At 35.7% G+C, this 22,778-nt stretch overlaps 1 protein-coding gene across 5 annotated transcripts in view; it reads left to right on the plus strand.

Moving 5' to 3' along the window:
• Nucleotides 1–22,508, plus strand: part of TAF2 (TATA-box binding protein associated factor 2) — a 77,005-nt gene extending 54,497 nt beyond the window's left edge. For 2 of the 5 annotated variants that reach the window (XM_014560706.2, XM_032468112.1), the window contains 6 exons: nucleotides 2,932–3,161; nucleotides 4,474–4,629; nucleotides 5,107–5,212; nucleotides 7,489–7,611; nucleotides 15,221–15,452; nucleotides 22,286–22,508. In XM_014560706.2, coding sequence (XP_014416192.1) covers nucleotides 2,932–3,161; nucleotides 4,474–4,629; nucleotides 5,107–5,212; nucleotides 7,489–7,611; nucleotides 15,221–15,452; nucleotides 22,286–22,337 — 899 coding nt within the window. In that variant the 3' untranslated portion in view covers nucleotides 22,338–22,508. Of the gene's footprint in view, nucleotides 1–2,931; nucleotides 3,162–4,473; nucleotides 4,630–5,106; nucleotides 5,213–7,488; nucleotides 7,612–15,220; nucleotides 16,667–22,285 lie in introns of those variants that run through there. The other 3 variants (XM_014560709.2, XM_032468111.1, XM_006186478.3) reach the window with 3 other exon arrangements.
• The last annotated feature ends 270 nt before the right edge of the window (nucleotides 22,509–22,778 follow it).

Here is a 22,778-nt window from a genome sequence, read left to right on the forward strand (position 1 = left end):
GAAAATGAAGAGGCGATCTTTTTTAAGATCAGATTTGTTATTTGGGGGTTTGTCTTCAGATATTTTCTGATTTGAATAAGAGCATCAATACTGAGCATTGTTCTGATTCAGGTAAGCAGAGCTGGTCCCAAAGTATAATTGCTGATGAGAACAGAATGGACAGCACTTTCACGTGAGAGGAAGAATAATGACTATTGTTTTTTCATATATATGAGAATTCCTTGCCATTTAGGTGATTGGGTTGGGAGGGGTGGAAATAAGATTAAAGAAGGTCTTCAAAATTCTGTAACTGAGGGCAGAAATTAGGAGCTCTCTCAGGGCCTCTCTCTAATGAAATTGGTTGATTTGGAATCTTGGAATTTAGACCTGAGAGGATCTTAAACATCATCTAAGTTAATTGCTCTCATTTTATGGCCTAGGCAACTGACTTGCCCAAGATCACAGAGCTAACTTGTAAGTAAGCAGAAGTGTTTTTCCCCACTACACCACTTAATTCCACTATAACATGACAACCATTTTAAGATTTTATTCCTTGATTTTGAAATATAATGGAGTTCCCTTTTTTTTTCTGTCTTGTAATTTTAATAGAAGCTCTGCTTATTTTTTTGCTCCCTCTTATCAGCCTTAGGTTTTAATACTTGTAAGTCAATTTTTTGAGGAAAATAATACTTACCAAGAACTTCCCTCAGCAACAAAAGATTAATGTTCATTCCTCCATCCAAATTGAAGGTCTACTAAAACCTTTACAAACCCAAAACCAAAAAGCCCACATAGAAATAAAAAGTCACAAAAGCCGTGTGCTAGCCGTTCAGTGCACTTAGCAGCCTTCATTCACTGTACTGCCTAATCATCTTTGAGTTGCTTTTCAAAAAATAAAACAACACCCCAGCTCACCAAAGTATACATTTTCCATTTGCTTTGTAAAATTAAGATTTTTTTTAAACTTTGAGGAGTTCATATTCAGTTGCCTGATTGGTTTCAACATCATCTACAATATATAAAGATTCCAGGATCACTATTTGCAGTAGACATAATTGGGCAATACTGATCTTCAAGGTTTAGTTTTCTTAGGTTTAGTGAAAATGCACCCTAAACCATTCTAGTTTCCTTACTGATAAAGTACCTGAGAGTTGCTCTTTTCTTGCTCTACCCACAAATAGATGCACGGCTAGCTGCTCTGGCAGGATTCCCTCCCTTTCCTCAGAGGGTTCATTCTCCAGCTTTTGTAACAGAAGACCCAGGAATCTGATACCTGTCCCTTGTGGAACCTTTACATATGTAACATGCTTTGAGAAGGAGAATAATGAGTGCCTACGAAAAACTTAGGCAGTGTTAGTCCATGGAAGTGTCCAGATGTGGATAGTACAGAGAAGGAAGTGGGTTTCCAGTGTAACATCCTTACTTTCACTTTGTATGTTCTTCCCATTTCTAGTTTCTCTGTGGTTTTTATGATATAAAAGCTCATTCTTCTCAGGAACTCCTGCTTCTCGCTTGTTTCTAACAGTGTTATGTATCTGTTACCTTACCACACAGTAGTAGAATTGAAGATGTCTCAAATAGGATTGGTAGTTGTCTCATGGCAGTGCAGCACAGTGTAGTGTATGGTATGAATTCTGTAAAACTATAATTCCTTACATAAGTATTTCCTTTGTACATAATTACTATATTATTTACTTACCTGTTAGAGTAAATCTCATCAAAATCACTCCTTGATTATAATTTATTTACTTATTTTTATATTTGTTGTTGAAAACCACAAAGCTTAATATTTATGCTGTCCAAAATCTGCTGTAACAACTTCTTTCCTTTATGTTTCTCCTTTTTAAACATTAAGGTACTCTTTTGAAACCACAGTTCTTGGCCAAAATTAAGTATAGTTTTTTTTTAAATTTCTTTCTTATCCAGAAGAATATTTCTTCTTCTCACTTGTTTTAAATTCTCTAGGTCATTTTAAATTCTGCCTAGAAAGGATAGAAATTATCTAACCCTAGATGAAAATTTCATCTTGTCAGTTCTGTTTGATGACAGTATTTACTTAGAGTGCTCCACTGGGGAAGAAAAGAAAGCAAGAAAGAACTCTGGTGTCAGGTGCTCTCGTCTGTCATTGCTGTGGGGTAAGATATAATCTGAGACCAAAACTCTTATTTTGGAGATGAAAATGCTGAGACTCATTAGAGAAATTGAAAAGTCTCTCAACTACTTTATACTGAATTTCTACAGAGGCAGTCTTCTGATCAATACATGTCTTGCAACCTGTTGCCATCTCTTGGGTTTGCTTTTTTTTTTTTTTTTTTTTTAAAGCAAATACCTAGTAGAACAACATAGATATAAAGATGTTTAGCAAAATGTTTTCCTCCTCTATAATAAGTTCAAGTTTAGAATTGTATTATTTCAAATAGTTTGTAGGGTTTCTTACCATATTTAAAACCTGAAAGTAATGAATTTGAGGGTTAGAGGAATTTATTTCCAGTGATACAGTCCATGAAGGCTCTTGGTGTGCCGTCTTCCTAATAGGCTGTTGAAAAAGAAAATCAGACAAGGTAAACAGAAATGAATGAATGTGGAGTAGTTACCAAGGAGAAAGAATTAAAAGGAAGATTTAGAGCCAGAATAATTAATATTTTTCAAATATTAGATTTTCCCTAGATGTCTGATTTTTTTGGTAGGAAGAAAAAGAATAAAAATTTTTTCAATTGTAAAATGTATTATTTCATTCAAACATTTATTTTTTCTGTACCAGTTTGTGTAAGTACCTGTGTTAAGTAAGAAGCATCTTTTAGGGTAGAGGGTTTGCCCATGGGGCCTAAATTAATAAATGGCTCATTTAAGAGCTCGTAATCCTCTCATCCCTTGCCTCTCTACAGGTTCTGGAGCAGTTACAAATGTCTAGATAAATGTGCATATTGACTTTTTATTATTATTACTTCCTAGGTACTTCACATGACTGGAGGTTACGGTGTGGTGCTGTGGACTTGTACTTCACACTTTTTGGCCTCAGTAGACCTTCCTGCTTACCCTTGCCAGAGCTTGGGTTGGTCCTTAATTTGAAAGAGAAAAAAGCTGTCTTAAATCCGACCATAATTCCAGAGGCCATAGCAGGCAACCAAGAAGCTGCAGTTAATCCAAGTAGTCACGCACAGCTAGTTGGATTTCAGAACCCTGTAAGAATCACGTGTGTTATAGAAGACATAGTTTTATTATATAGAGCTATCTAAAGAAGAGAATAGCTTCTTTTGAACTGGTGGATTTTAAAGCCACTAACAGCTTCTTGTACCATTTAAGAAACTGCTGGTTGACATTAGTTTAGAACTTTACAGTTTATAAAGTGCTACCGACAACTACATAGTGGCCCATAACATGATGTGCTGCCGGTCTGTTTACTCCTTTTGTGATAACATAATGATTTTCTGTGCTTGAGCATAGAATTTGTACTTTGAGTAGTAGAAAATTGAAATGAATATTTAACCTATTACATATTAACCTATCTTGTCCATATATAGTAATGGCAAGCTGTTTGAACACATGGCCCTGACTTTCTTTATTTTGCTACTTTGCGTAATAGCATCATTCTAAATATGTGAAAAGTGCCTGGCAAATGCTTATTGAATCAAATAAGTAAATGACAATGAATAGTCAGGTAATTGCATAATCTGCTGATTTGGGGAGGAAAGTATGCATTACATCTTTTGACTTATATATATGTGTATGTGTTTGCCTTCAGAAAAGCTTTTATTTCTAACTATGCATTATGTAATTACCAAGCTTTTTGTAGAAAGATCTGTAGGATGTATAGCAATCATTTTATTATAATTTAAAGAAGGTTTTGCAGAAACGATTTTCTTATTGATGACAAAATGTCCCCAAGTACTTCAGGCTTCATTTTTCACCAATATTTAGACCAGATTACTTGCCTGGCAATTCCCTGCTGGTGTTTTGACATTTTAAAACTCAAGTTTCTCTTTATGCTAGTTAGTAATAGTTATTTAAAATTACTTATTCACCTAAATTTTTAAAAATACAATCATACTTATTTGTTGTAAATTTAAAATGTATCCTAGGGTTTGAGCTATGAAGAAGTAAGACAAATCTTTTAATAGGAAAAAAAGAGTCTCATTAAAGAGCTCTTTTAGATCTGAGTATTTATAAACCAGTGGAAATGAATATGTTTATAATTCTTGCCATGTATGTTAACTTATTCACATTTATACTTGAAGTCTTTAGGGTAAGAGGAGAAAGTGACACAAAAGGATAGATTCTTCAGGGAAAACTTTAAAAGTTCACTTAATAGCTCCCTTCTCCCCACAAAAAGACCAGCAGATAGGAAAAGGTGAGATTTATTTTAAGCCCATTGCTGATAACTTTTAGGCACTGGGCATGCTCTAATCTGCATGGTTGCTATAGGTATTAGTTTTCAACTATGACATGAGCTACTTGTCTTCAGAAATCTAATTTTGATCTTAAATATTGCCACAGGAAGATGATCACCTTGCCAAGGAAGCATCATGTAATATATCAGCTCATCAGCAGGGAGTGAAGAGGAAGGCTGATACACCACTGGGGTCCCCACTAGAACCTGGTCAAATACTGGAGAAGAATGAGGATAGCAGTAAAGTCAAACTCAAAATCAGAGTAAGAAATACAGGTTAAACCTGTATTAACAGTGTAGGATATTCACCTTCTTGTAAATCTTTTTGAATACTTGCGATGGTTTTTCCTTAGCAGGAACAGATGGGACAGACTGAATCATGGAAGAACTCAATGTCCATTCCAACCAATTTTTAACTTCTATTATCACATACTTCTTCTCTGTTTGGGGGAGGAACTATGTGTGCACAGTCTACCACAGCTCACTACTTCTTCCCACAACATAGGAACAGATTTTAGTTGTTATTGTATTTCCAGTAATTTCTAATCAGCTTCTTATGGAGGCTGGACCACATAATCTTTTCTTTCTCTTTAATACTTTTTGAGAAAAAGACTACTTTTCCTTTTAAGATATTTTGGGGGTATATCCTGTGGCCTTTCTGCTGCCTTTTGGAGGAAAAATCCAAACATAAAGTGACATAATGGCTCTTTTTCTCCATGTTTTATGTGTGTGTGTTTTAGTTTTCAAATTCTCAAGATGAGGAGGAAATTGATATGGATACTGTTCATGATAGCCAGGCATTCATTTCTCATCATTTAAACATGCTTGAAAGGCCATCAACTCCAGGTAAGACTGTGTACTGCGTTCACTGGGGTGGTGGAGACAGTTCACACGATGTCACTATTTTAAACTGTGTTACTTTATTTTCAAGAGAACAACTATAAAGTTTTAAAGTAACCAGTATGAAGTACGAGATTGTATCGAATTATAACACATATCAGCGAAGGAATAAATTTTTTAAAAGTATTTCTTTTAATTTTCTACTTTATTTTGGTTCTTTTTAAGTATTTGGCTTCTAGATTTTTAAAAAAATAATGTAACTGTATTTATAAATTATATATTATATATGTATAATTATATATAAAACTTGACTGTAGTAATGCAGCCTATGACAACTACTTTTTTCTCTTAACTTCCTGTTTCACATAATATTATATCATATCATAGATTTCTGCATACATCTCTCAAACATCATAATCTTTTCTTTTGAAAATATTACCTGAGACGGTATTGAGTTGATACACTTTAATTTACCATATTACTTCCCAGTGGGCAGGCATTTAGGTTGTTTCTGATTTTAATTTTTTGCAAGTAATTCTCTGTGGGTAACTTTATGCTGGAGCATTTGTTTCTTTTTTGTCAAATTATGCTCTTAGACATGTAAGTGTATTTTGGTGAAAAGATTAATTTTAGCTTTATTATAAAATACCCATCTTCAGAAGATTTTTATAGCTCTTGATACAGACTGCCATAATGCTTTTTGAAGAGATTATACCTAATTCATGTCATCAGCATTTAAAACTTTTTAGGAATAAAGCTTTGATGTCACTTGCATGTAAGTTGTGAAATACAGTAATAAAGCAAATATTGGAGAACCTACCACTCACCTTAACGTGTATACGACCATTCCTCTGTGTGTCTTCCCTGATTCTGTTCACCTGTCTTTTCACTACAAGTACATAAATACTGTCTTGAATTTTCGTTTTTTCTTTTTCTTAATCATTCTGTTGCTTTTCTTTACAGTGTACCACATAGATATATGATCTATATGTTTACTTGCCCTTAGTTTTTGAATTGTATAAAAATGTTATGACACTCGATATGACTTGGTTTTTTCAGTCAGCATTATGCTGCTAAAATTCATGCCTGTTGATATATAAGATGTAATTCATTAATTTTTATTTATCACATTGTTTTTTTGTATCTCATAGTACTATTTTATTGTCAATATAATAACTTGAGATACTTATTAACTGTAAAATGATAATTCAAGTTTATAATGCATTTCTTTTTTGTGGGAGAGGGATACTGTTCCTGTTTTTTTTTTTATTGGAAAGTTCTATTTACACTTCATGCTAGTTGTGGTTATCTTTTATGATCTTTACATTTGAATGAGGTTTTTTAAAAAACATGTTATGTTTGTGCAAGTCTCTCTTACCCACCTTAGTCTGCTTGTTGTTTGTTTGGCTTTTTGTTTAATTTTATTTATAAGACCTAAATTATTTTTTACTGTCTAGTAATCTAGGATGAGCTAGTAGAATTTGAGAACTGGCATCGGGTAGAGTATGAACCTAATTGTATTTGAAAACTGACAGGTCATGAATTCTTTGGCTTCTATAATTATGAGATCTTAATGATTATTTATGTATTCTATCCATTTTATAGATAAGTAAACTTAAGCAGAGAGATCTTAAATGACTTGCCCTAAATGACATACCCAAGTAATGGCCAACTCAGAGCTAGACCCAAATCTTAGAACTTTTCCATGTGACAAATGAAAATGAGGCAAAAAGAAATAAATGTCTGTCCTGGATTTTATATCTAATTTGTGGGTAATTTGGAATTAGAAATTGAATCACCTGATACTGCAGTACTGTTCATGTTAAACCATTAAAACATTTCCTGTTTTAAATATCTTCTATAATCCCTAAATTATTTTGATCTATTTGTTGAGTAAATATTATAATGGAATTTATTAATAATTTTGGGGGGAGCAGGCAAACTTTATTATATGCAAAGTTCCATATAACTAATAAAAAATATGACATGGTTTTGTCCCAGAATATAGACTCTAATTTATATGTTCAATCTAGTCAGATTTACTGTCTTTCTTGAATGTGTATTTTTCTCAGACTTAAGTATCATGGTTTCCCAGAACCATGACAAAGGATTAAATCAAATAGGATCTTCAGTAGTTTTAAAATATAGTATTATTTTTATTATTTGAATTTTTCTATCTATCTGATTCTGGCTTTAAGGTTAACTTATAGAAAACCTTCAGCCTGTTTTCTTCTTTTGGGAAACAAATAAATCCCTGTTTTCCCTCTTCTTTGGCATTTTAGGGCTCTCAAAATATCGGCCAGCTAGCTCCCGATCTGCTTTAATACCCCAGCACTCATCAGGCTGTGATGGCACACCCACCACAAAACCCCAGTGGAGTATGGAACTTGCACGGAAGGGAACAGGTGAAATTATTATGATTATTTTTATTGCTATTTTGCTCAAGAACAAATCTACAAACATCATAAAGTTTCTTTATCAACTAAAAAAATACATTGAAAATTATAGATCTGAGGACTTGCTTTTCTTGCAACACGTTGACTTTATATTATCTAACATAATGACTTTTAAATTAGACTTTTTGCTATTTCAAAAATAATGTACTACTATTATATAAAACTGTGACATAACAGATAAGTAGAAGGGAGGGGGAAAATCATCCTTTATTATGCCTTTTAAGGATACCTATTATATTAACATTTTGCTTTTTCCTTGCAGTGCTTTTTCTAAGAATATTATAATAAGAAAAATGTCAGCTTAAGTAGAAGCTATCAAATCTGTACCATAATTATATTTTTATAAAATACAAAAATCAACTACTTATTTCTCCTCTCACCCTCCCCCTGACTGGTCATTCATGATTAGTCATGAAGACTTGATGCTGTACCTAGAAAACTAACATATTCTTTTAAATCATTTCATATCAGTCGGGCTTAAGTTTATGAAAGGTAATTCAGTTCATACGTGATTGTTACCTATTCTGCTATTCTACATTGTCTTCTACTTAACTCTGTTCTTTTGCTTACAAAGAGAAGATTATAAACCAAATAAAGAGTAAACTTTTAATGCTGATGAACAAAAATTTAGTTGTCAAGTTTTGGAGGAACAGGGAGTGAAAAAAAAAGATACATAAGCAAGATTATTTTTAAAGAACAGTTTTTCCAGAAGTCATTAGTCAGGCTTTAAAATTCCAACTGATGGATTCTGCTAATATAAACCATGTATTTTTCATATAAACAAAAGAGTAACTGTTTATTGATTGGAGGAACTTAGGGATCAGCTGTGATGAATAGGAGACTTCAAACAAAAGCAACACCTCAGAATATTTTGGTTTTGAGACCCCAGACTGTTGTTTGCTTGTATCTCTTTGTGTGTTCTATGCATTTATTTTAATAAATTCACCCAAAATGTATTTCAGAAGGAAGTCAGCTAGAGACTTTAGCACTTAACTTTAAGTGAATTTTGACATTTCTTGGCCCTTGCCAATTCTATATTTTCTTGGTTTTGTTTTGGGTTTTGGTGTAATTTTGCTTTATAATCATTATACTTATTAAAATTTTATCAGGCATGAAAAATTTTGTAGATCTTTTAAAATTATAAAGCTTAGGGCATTTCAAGCCTCTTGATATAGTTTGAGAGTGATGCTCCTGCTTGTTTTCCATGGCTTTTAAAAAAGAAATCTATCTAAATTCCAACAGGCAAATAAATTCATGTTCCAGTAAAGAATCTGAATATATTTGTTTTTTCCTAGTGATGTGGCACGCTAACCTATGTATAAAAGCAGATCTTAACACCTTTTTGTGCCCACCAGTGTGCCTTTTTATCATTATTTCATATGGCTTTAAAAAAATACATTTTAACTTTTTTTTGGACTCTATATAACTTAATTTTGAATGTATTCTTTAATGTGCTTTTGTAATTTCCCTTAAGTGTATTTATGCTATCCAGTACCATATGACCACTGAGCAGGTCTTAAAATTCAACAATGATATTATTAGAATTTAGAAAATGTTCATTTTACAAGTGGTAGTGTTCCAAAAGTTTGTTTATACATGTATTTATTTTGAAATTCTAAGTACAGTTTTCCTGTAAACATATTGTTATATTTGATAAGTAACTTTCCCAAACTAGCCAACAGAAACCCTCTTAACTTACACTGTCCTGAAGAACAGAAGTAGCAGACTTAGCTGCTTTGTGTAACACTGTTTCTGAGAGAAAAGGCCCTTTAAGCTCCATATTTTGGAATGTTAGAAGCACAACTTTAACCTAACTCAAGTAAAGTTGGCAGTAAAACAGGAACTTCCTCTCTTCCTGCCTCCCATTACAAGCTGGGCTGAGGGTTGAGAGTTGGGGTTCTGTATAGTGGTAAGGGAAGCTGTGGTCTCTCTTGGGATTATAGATTGAGGTTCACAAGTGGGTTTTGGGGGGCCTTATTCAGCTCTTCCAACTGAGGCATCTTGTACTGGCCATAGAAGTCTTAGAAAAATTTTTGAAGTAGTTGACTAAAAACGAAGAGATTACAGATAAAAATTTGGATTTCCAGCTTTTCTTGAAGAAGAGTTAACTGAGAGGCTGTCTTAGGCAATGATGTGCTTTCCATTCCATTGGTTCTTTTTGTGTCGCACCTGGTAGTCTGCTTACTCATTTATGGTGTCCCCTTAGGTTCAAGGCTTTTGAGTTTGTGACCCCTGCTTGCTTTATTCATGAGCCGAGATGAGGTCTGAGATAATTGAGAACTGGAATGTGTTGCATGCCTCATCTGGGAGGGGTAGAATAGGAATGAGGATTTAGGTGAGATAAGTGGAAACTGTTAAGTAGAAGACAGGTCATGGTTTACTTTTTAACTTCCCCACCCGTTTTCTCTTTCCTTGCATATGATAGGGAGAGGAATATTTTAGGGTAGGGGTGACATGTGGGTGGTAGGTTAAGCCATCGGAGGTAAGAAAGGAGAAGTGGCAGTGCTATTTTCCTTCATTACTTGACTGTTTCATTTCCCTCTCCTGAGTCAGGAAGGGAATCTGGAGAAAGGGCTGTGTGGTTCGCATGGTGTGATGGGTTGAGCCTACCACGTCATCTCCTTTCCCACCACTGCAGCTCCCTCTCCGCAGCTGCCGAGGCCTGAGGTGGCTGGTCTGTCTCCCAAGTTGCTGCGGGTTGCAGTGATGAGTGGAGGAGTGACAGGAACAGGAGCGGAGGGAAATCCCTGGTGGTTTCTGTGGGGAGGAGAAGAAGGAGAGTTCCTGCAGTTGCCTCACTGGGGCTGCTGTATTATGTAACAACTTCTTGCACAAGTCAGAAAAGCACTGAAAAGCACAGTTCTGGTACAGAAACCTTAAAAAAAAACAAAAAAAACTTAAGAGCCCAAGAATTCTTTCTTTTGAAAGTCAATGAAAAACAGACTGGTTTTTTTCTTTAAATTATAATGATATGATTCTACACATTTTTTAAATCTAAAGAATCCAAAGAACAGACTTCACACTTTTCCTAACAGAAACTGCAGATTTTGTGTTAAATTTTAACATATACCTAATGCAGTGAATTTAAAAGGATTAGGAGATTACTCAGTGTCTGTTTTCAGCACTTTTATCAAATGGACTGCAAAGCTTCTACATTAGGCTTGTATTAAGTACTTCTTTCTATTTGTTTTGCATTTGTTAAATTGACTGCAGCTAACCCTTATCCATAGTGAATTCATTAGGTCTCTAGGAGAGATTTTATGTTAGATAGAACAACAAAACTGAACATCTGCTTTGTTCTTTCCCGAAAACATGAAATAGGATAATTATAATATTGTGAATTACGTTTATCTCCTTTTCCTGATACATCTCCTGTCTTATAATAGAGACTTACTATTTCAGATCATTAAAAGGGCTTTCATTAGCTTTAAAAATGAGTGGTGTCTAACCTGAAAGGGCCTCAAGTTCCCAGGCATCTTATAAGCCCTTAAAATTATAGTGAAATTTCTTATGTAAATGTTTGTATCTGGGGATAGTAATAGATGCATTTTTCTCAGTAGAGATTCTGTAGATGACCTCGTTATGCTAGTATGAAAGTAAATTCATACGTGTCCCAAATCTGACTGTTAATATAGTCCCACATGTGAGAGAAATTGTACTTTGTTATCACCTTGTATTAGACCTGGTAAAAATACTCAGGAAAGATAAAAATTAAACAAATAAAAAATATACATTGTCTACAATAGAAATGAAAACGTAAGAGGAAAATGTTGGTGGTAATAGAGTAACATTCGGTTTTATCAGACGTTCTGTTACAAACACTATTCTAATGAGTATTTTTGTATATATTTCTTTGCAGTTATGCATGAGCACAATTTGTGGGATCAATTTGTAGAAATGAGCTTTCTGAATCAAAAAATATGAGCATTTAACATTTACACAGATAAGTGCCAATTTGCCTTAACTTCTTTTTAAAAAATGCTTTTGTTATGGAAAACTGTAAAGTAATCAGACTAGTATAATGAACCCCCAATAAAGCTGCAGAAATTATCAGCTCTTGATCAGTCTTGTTTAATCTATACCCTTACCCACTTCCGCCCTTCTGAATGATTCCAAAACAAAGCCCACATATTTTATTCATAAATAATTTACTATATATTTCTAAAAGGTAAGGACTTTAAAAAGTCATAACCACAATAATATTCTTATGCTTGAAAAAGTAAACAGTTTTTTCATATCATTAAATATTCAGTCACTGTTTAAATTTCAATTGAGTCATAAATGCCATTATTTTTGTTTTAGTTTTTAACTATATGTTTGAATCACTGTCCACATAAGGTCTACACATTGCGATTGGCTAATATATCCTTTACATCTTTTTAAAGTTTCCAGTCCATCTTTTCTCCTCTCTTTTTTCCCCTTTACAGTGTATTTGTTAAACAATTGAGGGTTTTGATCTGTAGTTTTCAAGTCTGTATTTTGCTAATTGTATACCTGTGTTGTAATTAGATTCCTCTATATTTCCTTTAAATTTGTGGTTGTGTCTAGAAGCTTAATTGGATTCAGGTTTATAGATGGTGGTGTGTTCTTCCATCTGGAAGCATACAATGTCTGGTTGACTTTTTTATGAGGTTAGCCACTAAAATGTTCAAGGCTTCGATACATTAATTTATTAAGGGTTGCAAGATGGTGATATTATAATTCATCTTTCTGTTTTTATTTATAAACTGAATTATTTCCATAAAGCTAACTTCACCCCCATCTACTATTACCCAGTGGTATAGATCATATCGCAAAAGAAAGATAAAGGCTTGATTCTTTCTATTTAATAATTTTCAAAATAACAAGTTGGCTAATTAGTATCCTCCAGTGGTGATCCATCAGTTCTAATCCATTACAGTTATTATCCTTATCAGTATTCAAATTGTCCCATCTTTGGTCAGTGAGAATCTCTTAGGTTGACTCTTGAGTCTCTTGAGAAGACTTTAACTTCCTTGCTGTTATACGAGATTTTTAGGCTCATCTTGCAACTGTGCTACCCAGACCTGGAATCAGCCATTTGTCCTAGGAGCCCTGGTTCCTAACACTTTTTTCCTTGGATCTAGCTAATCCATTGTCCTCTTAATAGACTTCATACAAATCAAGAGAAATGGAAGATTTATAATCAGTATATCTTTGATGAATAGTAGAAGACTAGTAGACAAGAGATTGGATTTACTTTTGAAGTGGTTATAAGTATTCCTTGGTAGCTCCATTAAATAAATAAATTAAATAAACCTAATTATCTACCTCCCACAAAAAAAAGAGATAAATTATAAAAAAAAAAAAACATCTGTAATATTCCTTGGAAAGAGTACACTTAGTTGTACCCCTGGCAGTTGCCTCTACTGGGAAGTACAGTTTCCAATATAATCATTGGCTTTTCTGAAATCCAAGTAGCTTGGCAGGTGTTCAGGATTAGATGATGAAACTTCTCTCAGAACAGAAATGGACCTCAGACTCCCAGTAGTGCAGGCAGGCATTTGGAAAGCTGCAAAGTCTGGTGATGTAGAGTGACTAAATAATGAGATAAAAGTTATAGGAATTTGTTTATGAGACGTTAAAGTCCTATTACTTATCCTCATCACTTGGCTAGTGTATATTCTGTTAGGTAGGGACCTATATTCCCATATATACAGAATTGAGGATATGTTTATATATTTCATTTAAAATCTAAATTGAAATTATATAGTGACATATTTGACTTAACTATAAATCAGATATCTCTCAAAATTTTTCTGAATTTTTCTTTTTCTCTGTGCCTTAATTTCCCCATATGTATTATGTTGTTGGGAACATGAAGAAACTAATTCTTTTTGGGCAGTTTGGGGAAAACTTCCCAAAGAAGTGACATTTGAGCTGCATTTTAAAGTATTAAAGAGCCTAAAATGTTTGTTTCTTTCCCTTTCCCTTCCTTTAGGGTACAGTTTAAACATTACTTCCTTGGAGAAGTTTGTCTCTGATTCCACCCGACTCACCACTCATTTAAGTCTCTGGTTGTGCTCCTGTTTCACTTCTGGTGTTTTGTCTTTTTATTACTCAAATGTGCTTACTCAATTTCTTTCTTCTTTGCTAGTTTGTAAGCTCCAGGAGAACTGAGATCTGTCCAGTTCATCACTATTTTCCTCTCTCTCATGTAGTTCCTGACATGTGTTAAATGAATGTGCAAGTCAGACAAGAAACAAGGGAAGGGCATTTCAAGCGCTGGAGTAGCATTTACAAATAAGTGAAGGGGGTAGTTTTAGAGTGTATAGAAGGGAATAGTGGAAGATAAGGTAAATTCAGAACAGATTGCGAACTGTCAGTAAAATTTCAACTGAAAGTGATTTTTAGAAAACTTCTATGGTGATGCCTCTTTTGGTGTTAAAAAAAAATGACTTGGGGCTGAACTGGATCAAAATTAGTGCTGAGAATTTACTTTTTAAAAAAGAAAAGAAACCACTGCATTGAAGTAAATTTTAGTGAGAAAAGCTTAGGTTTTTAGCTAGTTTAGATTTTAAAAATAAGTAGTTTTTCAGAAATTGCTGCAGTGAGGTCTAAAGATCTTGTTCTGTCAGTAGAACTACCTGAGCTTTTAAACGAATAATCATAATCGGCTTTGTTTGTAGGAAGGTCTGTGCAGTAGGGCCTCTGAACCTCGACACTATTGCCAGTTTGGGCCATGAGAATTCTGTGCTGTAGGGGGCTGTCCTGTGCGTATAATGCTTGACAGCATCACTAGCCTCTACCCACAGGTGACCAGTAGTACTTCTTCCCCGTCCCGCCCCAGTTGTGACAACAAAAGTGTCTCCAGACATTGCCAAACAACCCCTGGGGGACAAAGTTGCCCCTAGCTGAGAACCATTGCTGTGCGGCTGTGTGAAGTATGGATTTGACTGTGGGACACTTCAGGCAAAGAAGCCAGTTAATAGGACACTAGTACTGTGACCCAGAGGAAGGGAGGTAGTTTGAACTGGTACAGCTGCAGACTGGACAGAGGGGCAGATTTAAGAGGTACACGTAAGCGAGAATAAACAAGACTGGGGATTTATTTATTTATATAAAAATATATAAAATAAATATATAAAATAAGTAAGGTATTTATTATTTTATATTTTATTTATTTATATTATTGTTTACTTATTGGGTCTGGAAGAAAGAGGATCTGAGATGATTCTTAGGCTTTTTTCTTAGTTGGCTGCAAGTCTAACACACGTGTTATCATTATTGTTGCTTCATAGTACTTTAAATATTAAATATTAATTTTTAGAAGATGGTTTGATAACACACTAGTGTATGTCATAATTTGTATAGACTACAAGGAATTGAAATATTCACTTCCTGGCCAGAATGCTGAAAACTTACCTTGTGTAACTAATAGGATGTCTTATTTAGATACTTCTCTCATTCCTAATTACTCCCATGGAAGTGGTAAACACTTAGAAATCTGTTCTTTTTCCTGTATTGTCTTCAGTTCCCTCTTCCCTTTCACTTTCCTTGTTATCAATGGGAATTTATTTGGGTGTTTTTAATCTTGAAGGTAAAGAACAATCACCTTTGGAGATGAGTATGCATCCAGTTGCAACCGCTCCACTTTCAGTATTTACTAAAGAATCTACGTCTTCCAAACACAGCGACCACCATCACCACCATCACCACGAGCACAAGAAGAAGAAGAAGAAGCACAAACACAAGCACAAGCACAAGCACAAGCACGACAGTAAAGACAAGGACAAGGAGCCCTTCGCTTTCTCCAGCCCTGCCAGCGGCAGGTCTGTCCGTTCCCCTTCTCTTTCAGACTGAGACGGGGACAGAGGGGAGCTTTTCGTCAGTGTCCAGGAGAACATGCGTAGCTAAAGCTTTGTGCTCGGGGAAGAAAAAAGCAGAATAGTTGCCTCTCTCATAGAGATTCAAGTTCTAAACATTTGATTTACATTATTTATAAAATTGAAATCTAATTAGGAAAATATATTTTGTAGTTCTGAATAAACCATTTCATCTTGTTTCCCCCTACACACACACACACACACACACACACACACACACACACACACGCACAGTGAACCCTTCCGTGAGGCCCTCATACCCACTGGCAGTTCCCACCCACATCATGGTCTCCATGTGTACTGCCAAAGTCAATTATGTTTTAAAGCCTTTGATAGATGTTATGGGGCAAAGTTATATTTCAAACAGAAGCTGCTACCAAATCTGTGGTGAAACCAGTATTTCCAGTGAAATGTTGTATAACAACACTTGGAACTACTGAGAGAGAGGCTTTTCTCTAGGAGTATTCCTGACTGTATTTTTTTTGTCTGTGTTAACCATAGAAACTAAGCATCAGAATTCATGAGCAAGAATACATGGTATTTTTCTTTTGCCCTAAAATACTGAAATTTTCAGAAGCAGCTTTTAAAAAATTTCGAGTGACTTTTTTGATAGCACATTTGGTGATGATGATGTTGGAATTGAACAGAAATATCAAATACAGTTCTCAAATCAAGATATTTATAAGTTCTTTTTTTCATTACGTGTAAGGGAATATGTTCATATGTAGAATAGGTTTGCCAAATGTGGACACTTTATATGCCCAACACATTCTGAAATTATTTCTGTACCTTTACTTGGTACCTTAAAAAAAGGTGGTTATATACTTTTGTTAACTTGGACATAAACAGTTCAGCCCTCATGTGAGTATACCAAAAGCATTTTAAAACATATGAAACATTTTGGTTTCATACTTCAGTAGTTTGTATGTTTGTGTGTTTTTATTTTTATTTCTAAATTTACCATGTGCTTTATTGTTTGTTTGTTTAAAAATGTTATCCATACCTGTTCTATTTTTATCATTTCTTTTATCATTAGAAAGTTTGACAAAGTGCTTTTTCCCAGAATATTTGAAAGGGATCAAAGGGATCCAGTCATGTTGGACTTTTAAATATACTTTTAGTTGTGTTAAACTTGTTTAATAAATAACTTTTTAAATTGATCATTCTGCATCTTTTATTACCTTTCTCTTTGTGCGTGTCTGTAATATACTTACGGACAGAGTTTGAGGACAGCTGTGTGGATAGGTGGGATTTGAGCTAGCCCTGCTAGGAAGGATGATTTCAGTTGGCAGATGGGATAAAGTTCTCTCAGCAGAAGAAACAGTATTTTCAAAAGTATGGAGGAAAGCAAGGGCATGTTCAGAAATTGTTAAGCAGTGCAGTTGGCCAGGAGTGTAAGTGCAAAAGGTGCGTGATCAGACGTTGAAGAGCCTAAATGACATTTATTTAAATATTCTCACTAACTAAGTGTTGGCCAACTGAAATTATTCTTGGAAAAAGGAGTATTTTATATTACAGTAGGTAGTGCTGCTGTAAATAGAATTGCTATTGAAAATAGTAAGGATACATTTCAAAATAATCTCGTGTGAAGGCAGTGATGAGTAATAGCTGACTTCGTAACTGAAGCTCCTCTTGTGTATCAAGCATTGTGCTAGCAACTGTATGTTACGCAAGTTATTTCTAAATTGGATATTTATATTGGATGTTTCTTGTGAGGAACATTTCTTATGATGACCTTTCATTTTTTTAAGCTGTTGTTTAGGAGTAAACAATGAAAACAATATTTGTATTTTTGAAATAGATTACGGCACATAAATAATACAAGTGCTAGTGTGAGTTTCCTCAGTCTCCTCCCCCAGAGGCAGTTTTTGTTGCCAGGATTACATGTATCTTTCCAGAGCTAGCCTACACGTGGATCTATACAGCATATGCATTTTTTAACAAATGATACTTGCAGAATTTGTTTTTTATTTTTGCATAGCTTTATGTCATTTTTTATAGTTTTTATTTTTATAGTCGTTCATGATGACCACATTTTATGTCATACCAGCAAAGGTCTTTTGTATTCCATGATTATAAAATGATTCTCCTGTTTTTTTCTATTGGCTTTAAAGTTTTATGTTTCAGGTTATAACCTTTGTCCAACTAGAATCCATCTGGAATTTATTTTGATAGAAAGTAGGACGTAGGGATCCAATTTTATTTTCCCTTCCAGAATGCTGCCCAATACCATGCATTTAAAACTGCATCTTTTTTCTCTAGACTGCAAGTGTTACATACCAAATTCCCGTATCTAGAGGGGTTCACTTCTGGACTTTGTAGCTGGCTTTGTGGATCTCTGTACTCATCTGCCTTTACCACACTGTTTAGATTGTTGTAGCACTGTGATATGTTCTGATATGGTAGAGCTGGTCTCTCCTCATTACTTCTCTTCTACAGAATTTTTTGGCTATTCTTGCAGGTTATTTTCTTTTTCTGGTTGACTTATTTATATACAGTAAAACTTATCTTTTTGGTGTGTATCTCTGGATTTTGACAAATGCTTGGACTTGTGTATCCAACCACCACAGTTCCATTCTAATTTTGTGCTTAGTTGCTGTGTTAGTCAGTTCCAGAGAAACACTATCTATTTGTCATCAAGTATTGACTTGTGTGATTATGGAGGCTGAGAAATCCACAATCTGTTTGCAAGCTAGAGACCCAGGAAAGCTGGTGGGGTAGTCCAAAGGCCTGAGAGCAAGAGAGTCCACAGTATAAATTCCAGTCCAGTCTGAAGGCCTGAGAACCAAGACTACAAGGGCAGAAGATTGATGTCTCAGCTCTTCTACAGGCAGAGAGGGAATTTAACCTTCCCCCACCTTTTTGTTCTATTCAGGCCCTCAGCAGATTGGATAATGCCCACCCACGTTGGGGAGGGGCTTCTGTTTTATTTAGTCCAATTCAAATGCTAATCTCTTCCTGAGACACCTGTACAGACACAACCAGAAGTAATGTTTAACCAGCTATTTGTGCATCTTTTGGCCTAGTCAAGTTGACATGTAAAATTAACTGTCACGGCTACATTACTAAATTCCCAACATTTTGCATGCATTTCTTAGGTTTTACTTGAAAATAAATCATCTCTAAATGATGGTAATTTTAGTACCTCTTTTCTGATTTTTGTACATGTACTTTTCTGATTTCCTCTTCTGTGTGACTTCTGTCTCTTGCTGTTTGCCTGCGAGCTGCGGGGACGGGCGTCTTCTCCCAGCATCTTCCTGCAGCCGGCTTCCCTCTGCATTTCATAGCCCTTCCTCGTGCTCCTAATGTTGTGTTCCTAATTTCTGAGAGGTTGAAGTTTACAATTTTTGTTTCATGTTCTTACTTCTTTTTGATGATTCTTAAGGAGAGAATGGAGAAGTTGCTTTACTACGGAAGTCTAAACTGAAATACCTCACGTGTTGTCTGACACGGGATTCAAGTGAGCATGTCAATGTCATTAATATGTACATAGATGCATTATAGGCAGAGGTTCTAATAGAGTCTTTTTACATCTCTTGCACGCTCCTTAGAGTACATAGGTACCCTATTGGGAAGGTCCCTACTGTCGATCTTTGACCTTTCACTTTTGACCTGTTTATCCCTCTTCTTCAGTGCCTTGCTTTTTAAATCGTTGTTCTGGCTTCCTCTTTGCAAAGGAATAAGCAAACTGTAGGGCTTGAGACCAGCAGGACTGTTGCTCGGCAGGGGAACTGAAATCTTAACGGGACACAGATGTTTACTGTGTGGAATACATGGCCAGAAGGAGCCAATAAATAAAAGGATAAAAATAAGAGTTCTTCAAAGTTGCTTTCTTTGATTTCTTTTAGGAAAAATTGTGGTTGCTTCTTTGACAAGATAAAAATCCTTTCTTCTTAACATTTCTTGCAAACACATTCTCTGCTTTTAGTGCCTTTGTGTGTGTGTGTGTGTGTGTGGATAATGAAGTGGGTTTTTTTGAACTTTTTAAAATTAAAGCATAGTTGATGTACAATATGTAAGTTACAGGTGTACAATATAGTGACTCACAATTTTTAAAGGTTATACTCCATTTATAGTTATAATAGAATATTGGCCATATTCCGTTTGTTGTACAATGTATCTTTGTAACTTATACGTAATAGTTTGTACCTCTTAATGCCCTATCCCTATACTGCCCCTCCCCCTTCCCTCTCCCGACTAGGTAACCCCTCATTTGTTCCCTGTATCTGTGAGTCTGTTTCTTTTTTTGTTACATTGACTTAGTGCCACATTTTCTATTTGATTTACTACTTCACTAGAACTTGCTTCCTGCAGTCATAAAAAATTACGACATTTTAGTTGACTTTATAATGTGTTAGAGTCTGATGTTTTTTGTTTGCTTTTGGGTTTTTTTTTGGCGGGGGGTGGTAATTAGGTTTATTTACTTATTATTATTTTTTTAATGGGGGTACTGGAGATTGAACCACCAGGACCTCATGCACGCTAAGCACACATTTTACCACTGAGTAATACCCCCCTCTTTGTTGTGTGTGTGTGTGTGTGTGACAATAAAATCAGGATAAGTGTTATTTCATTTGCAAATACTTTTCAAACAGTTTTCTGTGTTGTATTTTAAAGTGACAGTTCGCATGAAACTAGCAGACTTCACTACCTCTTAACACTATACGCACTTCTCAGTGGGGGCACAGTTAGGCAGTTGGGGTATTTTATGAAGGACTGTCTCACATGCTACGGGACATTTAACACTCTGGTCCCAACCCACTTAAACAGGCCCAGTCATTGCAACAATCAGACCTCACCTGTCTTCAGATGCCCCCCAGGAGTGGGTACTGCTCGGGCTGAGGACTGACATGCTAACAGTGTTCTCTCCAGACCCTCGTTACTGTCTCTCAGCTTACAGGAGAGAAGATGACTACGAGTCTGGCACTGTGCTGCATCCTTCGCGTTTTCTTGTTTCCTACTCATAGTGAAATCAGCGTCAATATTCTCATTTTAGAGATGAGGAAACCATTAAGTGCGTGATACGTGATTAAAATTTGTCATCCAGTATTGACTAAGTGCATTCTATGTACTGGGCACTGAGATAAATTCATGAGTAAGATAGACACAGGTTTTGCCCTCCACGAGTTTACACTGCCTTTACACAGCTAAATAAGTGGAAGCATGAAGATCTTAACCCAGATCTGTCATTTCTAGAACTGTCTCCTATTTCTACCACTGCCTCTCCCCAAATGATCCTCCTGAAGAAAAATTTAGTCAGCCAAATGAATCGTGACTGATGAACTGTAAATCTATTTAGATGACATCCAGCACCATGCGGTAAACCTTCTGGTCTTTCCCCTCCTCGGGGTTGCCGGAGTCCACGGGAACAGCCCTCTCGAGAGTAGTGCAGCGTACAGCCTGCAAGGCCGTACGTGAGCAAGAGCTGTCTCTGCCTGAAATTCTTCCCCCTTTCCTGCACAACCGTTTCCTGCTAAGGAAGCTGTACCTTGTATTGAGACTCTACTAAAATACCTCCTCTGACACCTGGGTTTTTCAGGTTCTAATCAACCAACCTGCCTCTCTCCCTACTTTCCGTCCTTCTTTTCTTTCCCTCGTGCATACAATATATTTGAATGCCCACTATTTTCCCATGTTCTAGGACGGTGATAATATTGTCAATAAGGCAGACAGTCGGTGTCCTCAAAGATCACACCACTCATTCCTTTGTCTCGTTGTGTGCTTGCCTAGTTTATTAGTCCTGTTGTGTCCTTCAGTGCTTTAGGATGGTGGCATTTATTTGGAACAAAGACTACAGTAACACTGATGTGCATCCCCTTAAGTGGCTTTCTTACCTTGCCTGGTGTCATAGTTATGCGTGTGCATGCCAGTGTGTAGGCTGATGTGCAGGGTTTGGTACAAAGGAGAATTGCACAAAATATATTATTTCATTTTCTTTCAAACATCGAAGAGTAGGCTCTGGATGGCTTTGTTTATTCAGCAGGGATGTCTGGTTGCCTAGACCAGATATTCATGTAACGTGCACATGTTAGATATTATGAAGATAGTGGAGCAAAGTGAAAGGACTCAGCAAATGGGATGAGTTGAAAAGGCTGAAAAAAATTTTTTTTATTTCTCAAGAGAAACTTTTACCTCAAAAACATGGTACTTAGCTATGTGGAATCCTTCCTGTTTAATGATGAGTCACTGAGGGTGGAGGGCATGTCATTACCCTGTTCATGATGTGTATTCTTTCTTGACCATCTACTGCCACTGCAAGGCACTGTCAGCACTGAACGTGGGCTCAGATTTTATTGAATTTAATATGAAAGCAGAAGGTGATTTCATCACTCAGTGAATAAATAATATTGTGGAGAGGTCATGGTCTGGAAAACAGGATACCTGGGTTCTGTGTCGCAACCAGAGTGTCTAGCCTTGTGGCCTCAAATAAATCACCCAACCTCACTGAGTCCAGTTTTCTTGAAAAATAAGAAAACTGAATAAGATCATCTCAAAGTTTCTCGTCAGCTGCCAGACTCCTGTGATTATTCTGTTCCCACTACACAGTAAATTCGTAGAGAGGTTGACGTACTGTGTAGGAAATCTAGGTGGTAAAGTCCTCATTTTCATTTTCAAATATAGACAGCCTTGATTGTTTTTATTTGAACTTCCTAAAACAAACTTGAATTTCAACCTCAGACTATCTACATATGCGTAAGACATTGTGTAGTTAGATATGTGAACAGGAAAGTTTTCAACTGACTGTTAAGTATTTTCTCTTTTCTTATCTCTTTGGACAGGCTCATCTTTTTCCCACGACCAGTTCCCACTGATTTTCATCAGCCACTCTGATTTGTTTTTAGAACTTTTATAGACTCCATAGTCATCAAGCTCACACCAAGTCAGTAGGTGTCACTGGATGCCTTCCGAGTGCGAGATTCCGTGGAGAATATAAGGCCCCTGCCTTCAAGGTGACTAGGTTCTAGTAGCAGAGTTAAAATAAATACGTAAGTAGCAACAATAGGAACTTGAACCTGGAGTCTCAATTTATACTATTGATGTACAGATCTTCCTTGATTTACTATGAGCTACGTCCCGATAAACCCATTGTAAGTTTAAAAAAAAAATAGAAAATGAATTTAACCGACTGAACGTTGTAGCTTAGCCTGGCCTATCTAAAATGTGCTCAGAACACTTACATTAGCCTATAGTTGGGCAAAACCATCTAACACAAAGCCTATTTTATAATGAAGTATTGAATATCTCATGTAGTTTATTGAAAACTGAATGTGA

Source organism: Camelus ferus, chromosome 25 (genome assembly GCF_009834535.1).
Source record: "Camelus ferus isolate YT-003-E chromosome 25, BCGSAC_Cfer_1.0, whole genome shotgun sequence".
Classification (NCBI taxonomy): Eukaryota; Metazoa; Chordata; class Mammalia; order Artiodactyla; family Camelidae; genus Camelus; species Camelus ferus.